Below are 16,876 nucleotides of genomic sequence, written 5' to 3' on the forward strand. Positions count from 1 at the left end.
GCCAACTGCAGCCGATCGGGGGCGGGAAATCCCTATCTGCAGCTGATTCCTTACCCAACCCGACGGAGTCTAGTCTACGGCGCCACACCAAAGTCCAAGAGTCTCATCCACAAAAGTTTGCCGATAGCAGCCCATTCGCAGAGCAGAACACTTTACGGAAAGGAAAAACCATCTATCGGAGCTTCACCGACGACAGACACCGGATTCGGCTCGGGTTGTTCGGAATCGCGTTTCGCTTTTGAAATCCTTAGTTGGCTCTCCTCCGGCTATACCTCAAGCCAAGTGGAAAGTTTTCGGTTGTGAATGCGTATGTGTGGTTTCCCTCGTGGAAACCGCCTCGATAATGCTTCGCTCGGTCGCAGATGCCTTTTCGCTCTTGGAACAGATCCATGCTTGCAGAACGAGGTATCGACTATCGACTAAGTTCATGCACGGGAATTGCACGGTAGTTTCAAACAGATGTGATGCTTTGACCAGAGGAGAAGCATTGGACCGGGACCGGCAGACTAAATAGACATCAGATCAGGAATTGAAGAGGGCCGAGCGAGTGGACTCATGACTGTTTGCACGTCGTGCCTACTTAATAGACTCGCGGGTCACTGGGAATCCCGAGCCTGTGTTACCGAAGTTTGGACAATAGCCGGGAAAGAATCGGTGCACTTGGCACCACCGGCCCAGATTCCGGTGGCTCTGACCCTCTCCATTCAGCAGCAATCGCATCATCAAGATTTCTGCGGGTATTGAATTCCTTGAAAAGGTAGCGAGGCTTGGAATTTCCAAATTGGGAATGTCGATCAAATACGGACAAACATAAACAAAGCCAGTTCCGGTTCGCTGAAGCATATCTCCGCTAGATTTATTGAATCATCCTTTCCATTATAATTGTCCCTCAAGTTGAAGGAACGTTCGGTTTCCTAATATGAGCTGCTGTAGCACGTTCGTTCCGAGTTTTGGATCCGTGTGAAAGCTTGTGGATCGTCAGAAAAAATGTCGATTCCTGATTCGGGCGAAGAGCTTTCACAATGGCATGTTTCCGATCGAGGTTGGCCACTTGGTCCACGATCGAGCTCAAGCCGCGGCGTCGAGCGGACTTCCTCGAGGCACAGCTGGCTATACACTTCTGATGGATTCATTGTATTTACACGAAATATGTACAATTAGGTCGAGTAACGAGAAGCAATGCCGTCGTCTGGTACGACCAGAGCTATGCGGGTAGGTCTATGAAGTCTTAGTGAACTTTTGATCAATGAATGCTTGTCACGCGTTTGGCAAAATCCTGTCAAATATATGAGTCAGCTCTACGTTCGTTTCTGCTCATTCTTCCGTCTCATGCTTGATCTTTGAACAAGGATTGGGAATCCATCTCAGGCTACGTATAGGTAACATCGAAGGACCATTTTGTCGCTCGCTAGTAACATGGCGGAGTTGACGGTCCGGAAGCGACGGAAAATGAGGAAATTGGCAGCAGCTCTTTCTCGAGCGGTATCGTCCGCGGGAGACGATCCTCCTCGAAGTCGTCCGACGCTGTACAAATAAATAATGTTCCCGGTTCCCCGTCGGTGAGGAACATTCCCGATCGGATGCTCGAAAGGCACGAAGTGAGCTTCTGTATTTGGTCTTGGAGCGGTCGTCTGTTTCGACCGATCTGCGCTTAAAAAAAATCAAGAAACCGATGAAACTTGTGGACTGAGAAACGATCTTCGAGACGAGTTTTGAGAAATTCGAGGCCGATTTACCGGCTGCCTCCCTTTTTGGAGTGCACTACTTACGCTGAGCATTGATTCCTACTCGCTTGGCTCCTCAACTTCGAAACCGACATCGACGGGACTGGGAGCTGCAGGACTATCCGATTCGACCTCACTTTCGTCCGACGCAGCGCCTTCGGGTCTCGACTCGGGCGCTTCGGAATTCGTTGAGACGGGAACAACGGAAGACGGTTTCACTTCTGCAATTGATTCTTGTGCTGAGTCGAGTCATTAAAGGGCGCTCGAACATTCCGACAGGCTCTCAATGTCTACGCCTTCCCGGGAATTGGGAACGAGATCATACCCGGTGCCGCTGGAGCGGGGGCTGGTGGCGGCGAAGGCGCTACCTGCACCACCGGAGCCGCCGGAACCGTTTGGGTGACAGGAGCTGGGGGTGCGGGCGCTGGCTGTTGTGCTGGATACTGGGGAGGATATCCAGGCTGGGGAGGGTATCCATGCTGGGGAGGATATCCAGGGTACATGGTAGGCTGCACGAGGAACGATGACGATGACGTCACCACCAAGGTTGTGGGGTAGGTGGAACTCGACGTGACGGTTCGGTATCGGGTGGAAAACGCGTTGTAGATTAGCGTAAATATCTTCGACGAATAACTCGTGCCTGTTGTCACCGTCGTCAGAAGAGAGGTGACCGTCGAATAACTAGGAGTAGGAGTTGGTTGCAGCAGGAACGGAAAGGGGAATTGTTGTGTTGGGGAAACCGTAATAACTTCGGTCGAGTACGAGGTGAGCGTGCGTTCGGTTGTGCCAATTGAGTCCCTGAGTGTTTTCGAACGAGTGCGTCGACCGTCGTAGAAGCTCACAACCTTGGTATTGTACAACGTGTCCGTCGTCAAGTAGGTGCTCGATTTGGTAACGGTTTGTAGAGACGGCTGAAGTTGAGAGGTGAGGCCGAGCAGGAGAGCCGCCAATGGGTTCTTTTGAAGAGCGTTTTGGAGCTCATTCAGAATGTTCATGGAAGCTTGAGCTACTTCGTTCTTTGTAGTGGCGGTGGCATTGATTCCTCCGGCTAACAGGTTCTTGATGTAAGCGTCGGCGTCCTCGCTGTCGTCGAGAGTGCTCAGAGTTTCATTAGCTGCTTCTTCGCTCGTCTCCCCGGTCGGCATCGTTCTAAGGCAGAAAGTAACTGTCAGTTGGAAATGCTAATTGTCCGCCTTCGGATATTAGTTCACGCCTTCCGCAGATCAATGTGAGTCGTGGTTTATCGTGTTGTTTAGGACCGAGAGTTCATAGAGAGGAGGGAAGTGTTTGTGGCAGTTTCCGGATTGATATAGTAAATTCGACCTCGCGGATCGAGCTGGATATGTTCGAATCGTTAGTTTCGAGCTCTGGCCTGTCTTAGAATGCTTGTTTAGGCGCGAAGCTGCGTTGTTTAGTCGCGTTCATCAGTGTCGTCCCCTGGACCATGGTCTGGAAAAATGTTTTTGGCGTTTCTTCTGTTTAATCAGCTCAGACTATTTTCAAATGTCGATTATTGCAAGCTTTCTGCGGCTCTCTCCATGTCCCTCCAAGGCATTCATGTTTGATTGGACCAGATCGTTCAAAGCGTTCCCGCTGCGATGTATAGCGTTATGTGATGTACGGGTCCCGTATGGGAGAACCGGAGTTGTCGATTCCCATCGTACTCAGTCTAAATCGGGGGATACCTGTAGGCCGTGACAAACTTCCTGATGACGAACGATTCCGTGATGGTTTGCATCGATGTCTGTCCGTCATGGGACGCGGGAACCAATGATGTTCTCCAGGTGTGTTGTTCAGTCGAGTAGGTGCGGGACTGCACAAGTGATGGCGTGGGCTCGATTCCTGCGGATACGAAAGAAGGTTTTTCCCGGCGACATTTATTCGGTCTGTGTCTTACACATTGACAGGAAGAACGACGATTATTATTATTGAATATAACTGCGCATGACGGGAGCAACGATGATTATTTTTTGGAGCCGCGCATGCCTCCGGACACAAACAATCACAGTCGTCATCAGCATTAGCATGCGAGCTGCGAACGTTGAGCCTCGGGGACAGCAAAACGTACATGATACTCATACTCAACATGAACAGCCCCGAAACCCCCATAGCAAATGTGTCGGAACAACCTCGTGCTCAGCCATGTTAGTTTGGGACCCACAGTGTGAAAACTCCAAACAGAGACCATGGAAACAGATTAGAATGGAGGTTACCTTTGGCTGGAGGCTAAGGACGAACGAAAGGAGAGGAGATGAGATCTAGTGTTGGTGGTGGGGAGTAAGCTCAACGAGAGGAAAGAGGAATTAGTCAGTGGAACGATCCGGCTGCCAAGGACCTTACGTCCAAGGCACTCAGCGGGGAGTCGTTCGTACACGCTAGGAATCAAAAGTGAGCAACTGCGCCGGTGCCCATCATCCGTGCAACATGCAATTCCGAGCTGATCTATGCTCTCGTGCTCTACGTTCGGCAGCTCAGCCATTGCAGATGAAACACGACAGGCAGCTGTAAGATGGTTGAGATGAGCCTAGTGGCGATCCCAAGCTTCACTTAGCGCAGCCGTTTCGCCGGTCGGGATCCAGCGGTAAAATATTTCCATCCGCAATCAGGCACCGAATTTTCGAAACCCAATTTGAATTACGTGCGAGTCAGGGAAAAAATAAGCGGAGACTCGCGGCCAGCGGTACGGTAAGGCGCGCCCTGATCCCTCTGAATTCTCCTAATGGGACCTATCGGACCTTGAGGAAGTTGAGAGGAGGTTTTACCATTATCACTGATTCCGTTTGAAAGCACTTCACTGGCTTCGATCGTCGTGGGAATCGAGGTCTTGATGGTGAGGGTTCGAATTACGGACTTGCGATGACCGGCTCGAAGAGTGACGAGAGAGGTTATTGTCGTGGGGATCCATGTTATCCGAGCCGGGTCGATGTTCAGCAAGGGATCATCAAGGTCCAAAGCTTTGACGTGCGAGTCGAAAGCATTCAGCTGCTCGACCTCTGAGGGCAGAGCAGTTTGGTCTTCGTAACGAGAAGTAAGTCGAACCTTGAAGCGATTCAGGCGAACCTTGAAATCCCCAAAAGAGATCAATTAGGAACCTTCGTCCAGTCCGAAGCCAGTCGGGAGCCCAGGGGCTTCAGGAGGTAATCGGAAATAGGATCGAATAGATATTATCATGATTTAAAAACGTAGAAAATCCGATTTTCCATGTTTTACAATGTGATGAGTGATATGGTACAGGTGCGATGAATAGTATAATATGAATATATGAATAATTTTATGGGATGGGGTGGGAAATGCAGACGAAAAAAGCGAGGCTATTTCATATTTCTTACCGAATGGCTCTTCTGGAGAGGGGTGTACCGAAGTCGGGCCGTCGAGGACTGACTCCTAGCGCCCTGTCGTTTGCTATTCTGAATCTTGTTATCATCTTCGACTGTTTCGGTAAACTTGGGCTCGAGTCTGGCAGTCTGTTTTGCCTGTGGTCTGAAATCTGTTGCGCTCTTGAAAGAAGACTGGAGGAATTTCTCCATGCTGTCATCGTCCTCCCCCCACGGCGTTCGATGCTCTGCAAAATTCCATTAAAAATCAATGAGTTCTTCGGTCAGGCCTCACAGGCATCGGGTCTTGGCGTCGTACAGATCTAGAGAAGTTCTGAAACAGGGCGTCGGGGTGTCGAAATCGATTATTAAACTTCAGGACAGAACTGAGGGACGCGACTCCGTTGCGCATGGGCCATTGGAGACGCGGTCTCTATTTTCCTCTTCCGCACTTGGGAATTATCTCTTCGGAACCCGAGGGATCCTATGGGACAGGCACGCTTTCATACTCCTTGGATGTTCCCTCAAAATTGTTAGACGGACGTGAACGCCAGTGTACGCCATCCAATACTCGATATTCGCTTGGAAATTCCATCGCCTTCGACGCCTCCAGTCCTCCGAATGTCTGTTGGTATGTACCGAGAGATATCCGAGAGGTTCTCTGTCTTCGCCTCTGAGGATACATGTGACGTGTTCGAGTATTCCTCGCCTCCATGTATGGACTCTATGCGAACCCTGGTTTTGCGAAAACATGCATGACGGATCACCTCAGCAGCCTTCATATTTATGGGTCGCAAACATCTACACGGAATGTCTTTTCCGTTGAGCGTAGTGGGGAGTGTACCTACGTGATAGACGCCACCGGGGGAGCCTGCGCTTGGCGGAAGTCCCACTGATCACGGCGAAGCGAGCCCGAGGGAGAGCGTATCTGACTGCTATCATTGATTGTAGTCTCACCAAAGTAAATGAACGAGGAAAAAAGGAAAGCGGAGATTCCCCCGACATATCCCACGATTAGAGGGCTCCGTGACAACACTGTCAAGGATGGCGAGCGGCTAACTTTCTGTGGATGAGGCGGCCATCGTCCACAATCAATAGCAGGAGAGGAGTTCATTAGGCCGCTCGCTACGGTCGGAAGGTCCGGACCATGCATGGAGTTCAGTCGCTGACTAGACAGAACTAGCTTCTCCGTACTAGCAGATTGAAAGCTCGAGTACGGGAATTATTTACTCAGGTCGCTACTCTTCACTCGGAGACGGGGAAAAGGTGACGGGGGTGTATCGAAAATACTGACGAGCAAACGTATTTCCCGAAGTCAGGATCTCGGGCAGTAATGTCCCTCCGATCGCTCCGTTACGATTCCGCGAGGGAGTTTTCTTCGAGGGTGTCTCTGCGTACCGCGTCGAGTTCCCGCGCTCAGCGCTCCGTGTGCGGGCACTTAAGACGACAGGAGCAAACTTTCGGAACCATGCAGCTCACCCTTACAATCATCGTGGCATGATCCACCACATCCAGCCTGGCGAACTCAAGCGGAGAGAAGCTCATCTCAGAGGTGAGTTTGTATTTTGCTACGGTAAACCTTGAGCATTTGTTTTCGGATCCAGCTCGTGCGTATAACCCCGCCAATGACTCTATGCACCTTGAGCTTAGCCGAGATCGAGTGAATTCCTGCTGGGTATATGCTGATGCATTCGCGATTTTTTGTTCAGCAAAGCCCGACTAACCATTCGCAGAGGGTGTGGATCGCTGTCTGTCGTCGCTTGTTTTTCATCTCGGTCTTGTTGTATTCGCTTAAGCCCTCGACGCTGGCAGGCATTCCGAATACAGGAATAAGACGTACGCACTGGAGCGAAACTGCGAGAGCCTGAATGGAAGACGAAGATGAAAACGGAGCATCCGTCATGTCTGGCCGCACGTCCAGTTGACGAAACCTGGAGTGATCGTCCGCAGGGACTTCCGTCGAGAAATCTCCTCGACGGGGCTCGTTCAACTCGTGAAGCACTCAACTCGAGCTCTCCGCCGCTCGCTCCTCGTGATTTTCATCGGGACGACTCCCCCGAAGATGCGCGGAGGGTTGCAGCAGAAATCGGGCGAATATTCACAGCATAAGAAGACACTCACTTCTATGGGGCGCCTTTGACCCGCGGCTATTCATCATCCCGTAGCAGCTTTGTCTATAGACAATATACTCTCGCTATTATCGACTAGCGTGCATTCGAATGACACTCTTTCGATGGCGCGGATGTCAACAAGGAGGCCGCGGCATACGGATGGCCTGTCATAGGGAAAAAGCGACATCCTCGGGCATCGTGATGGAGAGTGACAATCCACTGCAACCGATAGGCGTTGCTGATGAAAAGCCAGGGTTGCGAAAAAGAGCATGGTCTGCCAAAATAGCGTTTGAAATCACTTCTGTGACGACAAGGACACCGCCGGTAAAATCTAGTCGGGGAAAAAATCCTCGGAAGGGACAAGGAGAAAACTCCATCGAGTCAGTGCCACAAGCCGAGGAGCGTCGAGCCGAGTTCAACATCCACCATCGTTTTTCGATAACGAATTTCCAATAAGATTCGTTCGCTTCTAAACGAGTCTGAGGATCAGTTACCCCGATATTTTTCGTCGAAAATTGCCGGGAGATCGTTGAACAAGTTTACTGAAATCTTGGCGCTCACAGATGCATAGACCAAGCCAGGAAAGCCGATTTACTCATCTGACGCATTCCGAAGACTCAATTTCTAGACGGGTTTTATTCCTGTGCTCTGATCCGCCCCTTATAGGGAGCCCCGATCCGCAACCCCGACTGCCGTTTCGGCTACCGCTCCAAAAGTACTGTACGCAACCTGTCAGCCTAGGTCAAGTCTGAGGGAAGACTTCCGACGAAGGCACTCATTGTTAGGTCTTGAAATTCGAATTGCTGAAGGTCGAGATAGGACTGTAAGCATTCCGCGGTCGAGAAGTTCCGTGGGTTGCGTTACGTAGTGCAAGCTACCCGGCTTGCCATGAATCCTCCCGACTGTTCCGATGCATACATCTTCAAAAACGCTTTCTTAGGGGCTGGAACGCATTCTGAGAACTCCAGCAAACCAGCCCATCTGACATATGCGACGGCCCTGTGGGGTCAGAGATCTCGGCTAGATAATACCGACAAGTAGGCCGACCTAACTTCATACTCGCCGGCATACCTTCAACCGTGTCAGCTTTCGAAGCACAAAAAAAAGGATTCTCATTGAACGAGCATCACGATGCATAGCTTCCCGATCCCAGCTCAATTCGCTTCCGATCAGAGAGCGTCGATCGCTTGAGCAGCACAAGCTCGGTGAGAACTTGATCTTTCGAGGGAAAAACGCGGAGCGCTCCACGACGGCCGCTTCTGCGCATCACGACAGGAGTCTGGGGGAAAATCCCGGAAAGGTCGTCCCGGGCTTATTGAAAAAGAATGACTTGGAGACGAAACTAGGTCGGTGGTACTCGCTCGTCGGGAGCCTCCATTCGAACAGCAGCGGCTCTCCGCAAATGACGCCCCCGGGAGAGCATTTTCGGTTACGATTTCTCGACCGGGAGACGGCTAGGAGCTCGCGCCTCAGAATATCCGGGGATCATGCTGGATTGGATACAATAACGAGCAGCGCAATGAGAGTCAGGATCATTCCGAATGAGAGCATTCTCCGGCACCAGCTCCAAGGAGGATTCGAATGAGTGAGCGCTCGGGAGCCGCCGCGTTTTTTCCGTGCCTAAGTTAGTGGTCTCTCGTGTTGCGGAAAACGTCCCGCTCCCGGGCCCCCAGCGAAAGCAGAACGGAATGTCAGGGCGATTCATGTAATTCATCAGCTCGGAAGCTGACTGCCTGTGCCTACGAATGCTTCGCAGACGATTTCCTCGGCCTGCGGTCCGGAGAAATCATTGTACGTGCAGGAGCAGAACGGAAGGGTGTATGAAATCAGAGAACGGAGGTCTGACCCTACTCCCGAGTCTGGGAACCACGGATCCTGGACTTGGGAATGTTTCGGCAATAACGTCACTCATAAACTCGACTTGATCGGACTTAGGGGTGAAAACGTGGACCCGAAGCTCGATCTTCGGATCAAGCGACTAACCCTCTGTTCCGGCGAAAGCTGATCATGAAATTCCTCTTCATCGGAGAACCCTAGGGATCTCTGCAAGAACCATTATGTTTGGAACGGACAGCGGTAGAAATCCACAAAAGCGAGGAAAATACTCGGCCCGGAGACGCCATGACATCGGTAGAGGCACGAGTACGGACACAAGTAAACATGAATCGATTCATTTTATTTCAAGAAGAGGAAGATCCAGTTGAAAGCATGCGATATCAAAAAGCATGCGCCCGATCCCCCGGCGAAATCGAATTCATGCCGTGCACGTTCCTCCTAGGTGAGTCATGCGATCACCCGGAGGGAACGAAGCGAGAACGGAAAGCCATACGCTGCGATTCCGCTTTCTGTGTATCCCAACGAAAATTCAAGCTCCGAGATCAGCATCGGTTACTCATGCAAATGAAGACAGGCCGAGCCAGCTTGAAGCGTTTCACCGTGCGAAGCGATCGATACCCAGTGCCGACTTCCGATTACAGATATTGCTCTCCGAGCCGAAGAGCCTTTCCGTATCCATTCCTGCACCATGTTATACCCTCCAGTCCGGAGCTCGGCCGTTAGTGTGTGCCCCTCAGCCAACACAGAGGGAGCTTTCGAAAAATGCAAAACTCCAGGTCCTATCGGGGAGCAGGCGAGGATCGTGAATCGTGAGTTATATTTGGCGCGGGTGGACACATGCAACCCATTAAGTCTCTGCGGATGCTGACGAGCGATTTCACATTTCGCTTTCTGTGGAAAACACATCATGCCCGAATTCACCCTTAGAACTCAAATCTTTGTCGAGTTTCTACTCATGCTATGTTTGTGATATTCTCGGTGATTACCGGATGCCCCCGTATCTACGTGCAGCCTCCAATTTCTGATGAGTTAAAGGCCTTCCATCGCTGCATGCTCTGCTTCTGTCGTCAGTACTGAATTCCCGTACCTTCAAACGCAGGTTGAGTATTCACAAGCCACTTGATAGTCGACCTTCATCATTCCTGCTCTCCGGACGGGCTGGCATGCTCTCAGATTCAATTGGTCTAAGTGGTTAATCACATTATGTACCGAGCGGGAGCACCCAACAATTAGAGTAGGAGAAGGGAAGCGCTTCCGCTCAAAAAAAATCATCTCGCCTGAGACCGTCTCGTTTCCTCCCCAATCTGCTGCGCAACTCCTCCTGTTTCTCTCCAGCCTCTCCGATCCATTCACAGAGTGGGTTACGATAGTATTTACGGATGTGAATTCTTCTCGGCATGCATTGAGCTCCGGATATCGCGCCGTTGCCCGTCGCTTCCTCAGCCAAGAAGGCAACGGCTTTGTGTCATCAATCACATGGTAGACGGTCACAGTCCAAAGAAGGTCAGAGATCAGGCGGTGAGATGGAGGTTAACTCGCCTATAGTAGCTGTATTCCCAGAAGATCCACTTAGGGAAGGACCATGCCCCGCCACCATTAACGTTCCAAAGAAGGACTAGTTCCCCCGGTCATCGCATTCGCGTATACCTCAGCCGAGCCTCCGGTTGTGCTGCCGAGGATTCTCTCGGAACTAGCCGCCTCTCAACTCGAGTGAACACAGGCGCGAATTCATGCAATTAGAGAATATCTTTACCCCGGGATATCATGCTCCCGGGAGTGTGGTAGGAGACTCGGAAGAGATTCGGTCCCACGGTGATGTATGTTTTCATGCAGCAGGAGGAAGAGGCGCTCGCCGAAACATCACTGTCGTTACCTGGAGCCCGCATGCGAGGTCCAGAAGCCGCTGAGATTTTTTAGCGGGGCATTCAGTCGTTAGTATACATGCCGGTGAAATACACTGAGGGTCAGTCTCCCATGCGCCCACAAATGTCCACCCGGTGTGTTCGATATCCAACAAATCGACGAGTTGATATTAAATTTTTCACAGTTAAACGGATCATGCATCGAATTCCGGACCCCCGGGTCATTCCTCGTTCACCGATGAATAATCACGATGCTCCAAAAGTAGCTGAGCCGTAAGCGACATTTTTCCAAGCGTCCCTGCCATGCAGAGCATTTTCCGGAGCCCACCATTAGTACAGCGACAAAGATGAATATTATGAACGTGAGGATGCCACGAAACAGACATTTGAATACTCGAAGTGCGCGAGTGCGTTGACGGCACGATCAGAGAGACCTCAACCACTCGGAAGGAACCGCTGGAGACTCATCATGTCAGAGACTATTCATAGGACGTACAGGGAATAAACAAAAATTCACATCGTCAAGACGGGCCCCATTCCTCGACACAGAAAGCATCCGGTACAGACACGGCGACGAAGCCGGGAGCCTCCACTCGATTGCTTCTTACAAATGCCGCAAGACTCAACACGAGGCGTCAACGGAAGACGAACACGTAGATACGGAGACTATAGCGTCTACTCCCGACGCGGGAATACAATGAAAAAACGTTTAGAATGTAATCACTTGCGAGTTGCTGGGGACGAACGAAGCTAAGGCATTCAGTGAGAAAACGCTTCGGATAAACCACTGACCAGACACTAAGCAGGCGAGCTCGAGCGCCTTTGCATGGCAGCCAAAGGCATCTCAGCGACACACGAATCCGACCCAGCGACACCGATCGTAGACAATACGTTGGAAGAAGAACACGTGACATCAAGCGAAGTCATAGCACACATAATCGCTCATTCGAAATTTTCCAGCAGCTCCCCGCAAACTTGCTGACCAAGCCGTATGAAGTCAGCTGACCTCTGCTTCGATGCACCAAGTGCTCTCGGACGCTGCCGATACTGTTTCCCCACATGGACCATGCTATTCAGGACCGGTGCATCGAGCTATGAACTGACCTGAAGATTCGGCGAAGTTGACGCTGTCTGTCCAGGGGCGATGTAGGTAGGCGATGGCGCCACGTTGCGCGCTTTCGGCGTTGGCTGGATTATTTTCGACGTGGACTCGAGGATTTGGGCGTACTTGCCCTGGATATAGGTACCGATAACTTTCGTTTCATGGATTGTCGTGGCTCCATGGGATACCATAGTGCCTCCGAGCACGGTCACCAGGCCTGTAAACGGGAATCATTTCAAGTTTCCGGCTGGAGTCGGATTGAATTTCGACGCGAATGTCTTCTCTCGGTCACTGGATGTATCCGTCAATGCTCTATGCACTCCTTCCGTCCCTGATGGATTCGAGAGAGCGATTTCTGGGAACGATCATTCACTTCGTCTGTGGGGCGGACGATTAAAAGAGACTCTCATGTCTCGTTGGGCCGCTCCAGAAAACCGTTCTGGAGTTATTCAAGTCCGCAGCCTGTTCAGATGAAGGATAGTGTTCCAATCAGAGGCAAAACTTAATTATACTTTTGTTTCGGACAAAAATCCCGATAACTCGGCTCTCGAAGGGACCTTGGATCATTTCCGCTTGAAGAGACTTGAGTAACGGCTAATTCAATGGTCGAGAAAACGACGCGCTCTTGATCGACGCGAAATAACAGCTCGACTCAGCCCATTCCGACATCTGGGTATTCCCACCTACTCATGTCGAAACGAAAACCAACACAGCGAGAGACGCGTACGATGAATCTTCGACAACGAGAAGCAGCGAGGGGTGTGTCGGGACAAATGACTTTCGACACTTTTCCGTCGACGATTTTCCCGCGACAAGCATCTTTTCTTCTTTTCGATGATCCTTGACGCTTCGACGCAACGAATACTTCCAGGAGACAAACAGTTTCGACGGATCGATCATAAGGGCGGCCCCGGAGGCGCCACCAGCAGATGCCCTGATTTGGTACGATTGATCCTTTCTCTTTTGAATGATTATCACGATCGAGATTAAGTCTCTCCTGGTGAGATCGTCGCATGAACAACGTTTTTTGGAGTCGACATCCAGAAGACGAGCGGCCTCAGTCGAGCGTAGACCGCAGAAACCAGAAGCAGGAGGAGACGTGAAACGGAAGGGTATAATGCTTCGGTAGCATCTGGGATCTTTCCCGGGCGTCTTGTGAGAGCTTTTCGTTAGGCTCCGTGTTTCCCTCAATCAACACATCTCGTTCACGAGAGCAGAACCAACAATGTTGAACAAGGTTCGCCACACTCATTTTCTTTACGCGTTTCACGTGTTCTCCGAAGCGAGCTGAATTGCAATCAATTATCATTGCTCGGAAGTCTGGGCGAGTTCTCTGTCGCGTCGAACCGTACGCCGGGAGAAATCATTCGTGTAGGACAATCTGAAGAGCCATCAATCACTGAGACGCTTACGTACACATCGTAGTCGGAAACAAGTCGAACGAGAGCATGCTGAGCATCTTCCAGACAGTTCCAGCGCAGGTAGAGCAGAAATCACAGATTTCGTCACACTCCGCGTCGCGCTCGAATTCTATCCGAGATTCGACGTTTCAAGTACTTGTCGAGATCCTGACTGAACATCTCTCTATCTGGCGCGAGCCATCGACGGAAGATGTTCGGCGTTGTCGCTATCCGAATCGGAACGCGGCAAACACAAGTAGGATGCAGTGTTAACAAAAGGAACAAACTTTCGCCTCCAGAAAAGGGAAATTCTCTTTCCGGCTCAGGGAACGACAACTCGGCGGCGATGACAGCAACAGCACCAACGTTGCAAGCCGACGTCGGGCTTGGCGTCTGCGGAAAGAAAAAACGTCAAAAGCCTTCCTCACCGCAGTTCTAGTCGCCCTCCCCTTAACGGCACGCTGCCGAAAAGCCTCTTCCCCCCTTGTGAAAATTCACCGTTATTGAAGCGACATCGAGTATCCACTCGCTCCAAGGCCTTGGCGAAAGGTCTCCGTCGGACGGAGGAATTATTAATAATTCACGGCACCGTCTTTATTATTATAATATTCCGACTCTGACAAAAATGACCCGGACAGCGATCGAAGCCTTAGATCAGATATTGTGGAGAACTAACCAGTTCTCAAGGGAGGTCGACTAGACGGATTTTCGCCGAATTTCACGCTTAGCAAAGCTTTTGATCGGATAAGGTTAGCTCACGCCTACTACTTATCAGGGGTCGACGTCGTGGCAGACAAACACGAAACCCGTTATTTTGACGGATAAGAGAGAGATTGTAGGGGGAACAAAAACTCTTCCGTTCGGAAATGATTGGCAGCGACGCCTGCCTTCTGGCTTTTTGATGACTGCTTGTTTCACTCCTTTTCTTTCCATTATACTGTCGTATCCGTCGAATCGGAAGTTCATAGCTCTCGGCGGAAATAAGCACTACGAACAATTGGAATCAGCCACGGACCTGAGCGGGTTTTCTCCGCGCTCGCGCGTTTTTCCATCGCTCGCGGCAGTCGGCCCGCCGAGATTTTTCCCGGTGAGCCCCGATAGCGCCTAGCTGGAATGCTGTCACGTATGGGACCTCGCCCGGCGGACAATATGCAAAAAGCCCATTCAACTTTCTCTCTTTCTCTGCTTGAGCAATTATGCTGACAACCGAGGCATAATCACGCAGAATCAGAGTGGCAGGGAATTAGAGTGCACGCCTAGTCTCCCACCCAGGGCTCGACTTGTAAGTCGCGTGACGCAACCACGGCTGCCGACTGGAGCGCAGCGGAAGCTGGTCAGAAACCTAAATACATGTGTCGGAGCTTTCAATCTGATTGAGAATATTCTCGTTGGTAAGGTCTCCCGCTAGAATCGCGAAGCGAGGAGACGACATTGGCCAGCTCTGACGACGCAGAGGCCAGCTCTGGCGACCTTCACTGTACACAGTTACTGTATGCAGTTCGAATGGCCCATAGAGTGGGGACGGAGGCGGGGAAGGGAGCAATGCGAGTAAGAAGGTGATAGAGAGAAGTATGGCGACGAAGCGGACGACCCCGTCGAGATTGATGTAACTCGGGGGAACTCTCCAGTCGAGCGAGGACATTATTGATCGATGGGAAACACAAGCGAGCCTTGTCTTATTATCCATGATCTCTATCTCTGGGATCCAGCTTCGAGCTCGTTTCCGTCTTCGAAGGCAGCAGGCGTCGACCTCGCCGTCACTCGCTGGAACCACACCAGGGCATTGAATAGGGATCACCGTCGCGTCCCGACGAAGTCCCAGAGGTGTCGTTTGCAAGCAAGTTGGAGAAAGCAGAAAGAAAGTGAAGTACATCAGGAATGTCTGTTTGAGGTGTGGGGGGAATGAGTAAGGCTGGGAATCATTCACGGCAATGCTTCCGAAGATTCATGGCATTTTTCGCCCCCCTCACAGATTTTCTATGGAGGATCGCCTGGGAAATCGTGGAAATTCACGGCTTCCGGCGCGACCGCGATAACCCCCAGCCCTAAATGTACTCTGGAAGAGAAACTTATCCATCGATCCGTTGGACTCGTTATCTTTGTATCCGGTTCGCTTCTCTATTTCAAGAATCTCGGTCTGGAGTTTCTGCCTACATTGGAACCGTCCTCATTGAGCGAAGGCTAGAGGCATGGAGAGCCGAGTCATCAGGCTTCGAGCGCGCCTGGATGAGTAAGTTTGGTAGCTGCTCGAACGCACATTCTCGAACTTACCGGTGGGATAAGCAGCGCTGTTGGCGGTGTTTTCTACGATTCTAGTCACTGGTGCATTTGTCTGCGTGACGATTTTGCCGAATGACTTGGTGGACGCGGATGCTGAAGCTTTGGAAGCTGATTTCGGCGAGGACTTCGGGCTCCACTTTGCTGAGTTGCCTTTCGCAGTGGCTGCCTTAGCGATCGACGAGGAACTCGATGCTTTTACCGGGAAAATCGCCGAACGAGATGAGCTGGACGGGGACCAAGACTTCGTCGACGATGGGTTAATTCTTGGCGGAATGCTGGAAGCGAAAACACAAACGGATCAGGTCGGGGAACTCCTTAGTTAAGCCGGGGAATATTCAGAGAGGGCATCTCCATTCTTAAGTCACGGGAACCCGCGAGCACGGGGCTTGAATATTGATTACGAATCAACCCTGTATACAATGCCTCCGCGCAAGTCGGTGTCAACAGACATGTTCGGATGAAAGGGATGAATATGAATTCTCAGTTGACTAAGAAGCGACTATTCGGATTATGTCCTTAGACTACGGGGTGCTCGCATACCTCTCCTCGACATCATCCGGCTCGATTTCGAATCCGAAAACCTTGTTGGCTTGGGACAGGTCCTGGAAATCTTGCGATTTGTCCAGCGACGAATCTTTCGGAGTCCCGGATTTGAGAACGGTCGACTCCGGACCGAATTCCACCTTGGCAGCCTTGGTCGGAGCTGAAAGTGGATTTCGAGGGCTCATGACTTATTCCGTTAGGAACGCGAAAAATCGTGAAAGCTTCCAGTCCTGAGAAGCTCCCCTAGAGCTAGAGCACTCCGATATCCTCGTTCGGGGAATGTAATCAGAGCGCCGGTTATTTGTTGGCTTCAAGCTGAATGTAGTTTTTCGCATGCATCTTGACTCATATTTAATAGCTCGATGAAGACTCTCACCAAGGGCTTCGTTTGCGGGCTGCTGCGGGGTTTCTGATGAAGGAGTGAATACAATAACAGTGCCATCCACTGTCGTACGGAAATTGAGGAAACCCCTCACGGTCACCGTCGGAAGATCCGATGGGGATGGTTGGATTAATGCTTCAGGCTCCGGCAAAGCATTGACAGCATCAACTGCAACAGAAAAAATAGTGATTCTGAGTGACGATTGATACGACATGGAGCCGTGGGTCTCAAGGTCGGATGCGGGGGGAGGTTTAGGATTCTATGCAACGTATCATGGATCCGATCAGTCTATTGCTTGAATATCATGACAATAAGGAGCAGA

General features: G+C 51.0%; 1 protein-coding gene across 1 annotated transcript in view; it reads right to left on the bottom strand.

Annotated features, from left to right (window-relative positions):
• Window positions 1-1,784: 1,784 nt before the first annotated feature.
• The window catches only part of LOC108865277 (flocculation protein FLO11-like), a 46,112-nt gene continuing 31,020 nt past the window's right edge, over window positions 1,785-16,876 (bottom strand). The window contains exons 2-11 of the mRNA XM_018642161.2: window positions 16,549-16,722; window positions 16,170-16,332; window positions 15,621-15,904; window positions 11,948-12,166; window positions 10,677-10,690; window positions 5,054-5,263; window positions 4,487-4,784; window positions 3,410-3,566; window positions 2,050-2,873; window positions 1,785-1,945 (exon numbers count right to left, since the gene is read on the bottom strand). Coding sequence (XP_018497677.2) covers window positions 1,785-1,945; window positions 2,050-2,873; window positions 3,410-3,566; window positions 4,487-4,784; window positions 5,054-5,263; window positions 10,677-10,690; window positions 11,948-12,166; window positions 15,621-15,904; window positions 16,170-16,332; window positions 16,549-16,722 — 2,504 coding nt within the window. The remainder of the gene's footprint in view (window positions 1,946-2,049; window positions 2,874-3,409; window positions 3,567-4,486; window positions 4,785-5,053; window positions 5,264-10,676; window positions 10,691-11,947; window positions 12,167-15,620; window positions 15,905-16,169; window positions 16,333-16,548; window positions 16,723-16,876) is intronic.

Source organism: Galendromus occidentalis, unplaced genomic scaffold (genome assembly GCF_000255335.2).
Source record: "Galendromus occidentalis unplaced genomic scaffold, Mocc_1.1 scf7180000076574, whole genome shotgun sequence".
NCBI lineage: Eukaryota > Metazoa > Arthropoda > Arachnida > Mesostigmata > Phytoseiidae > Galendromus > Galendromus occidentalis.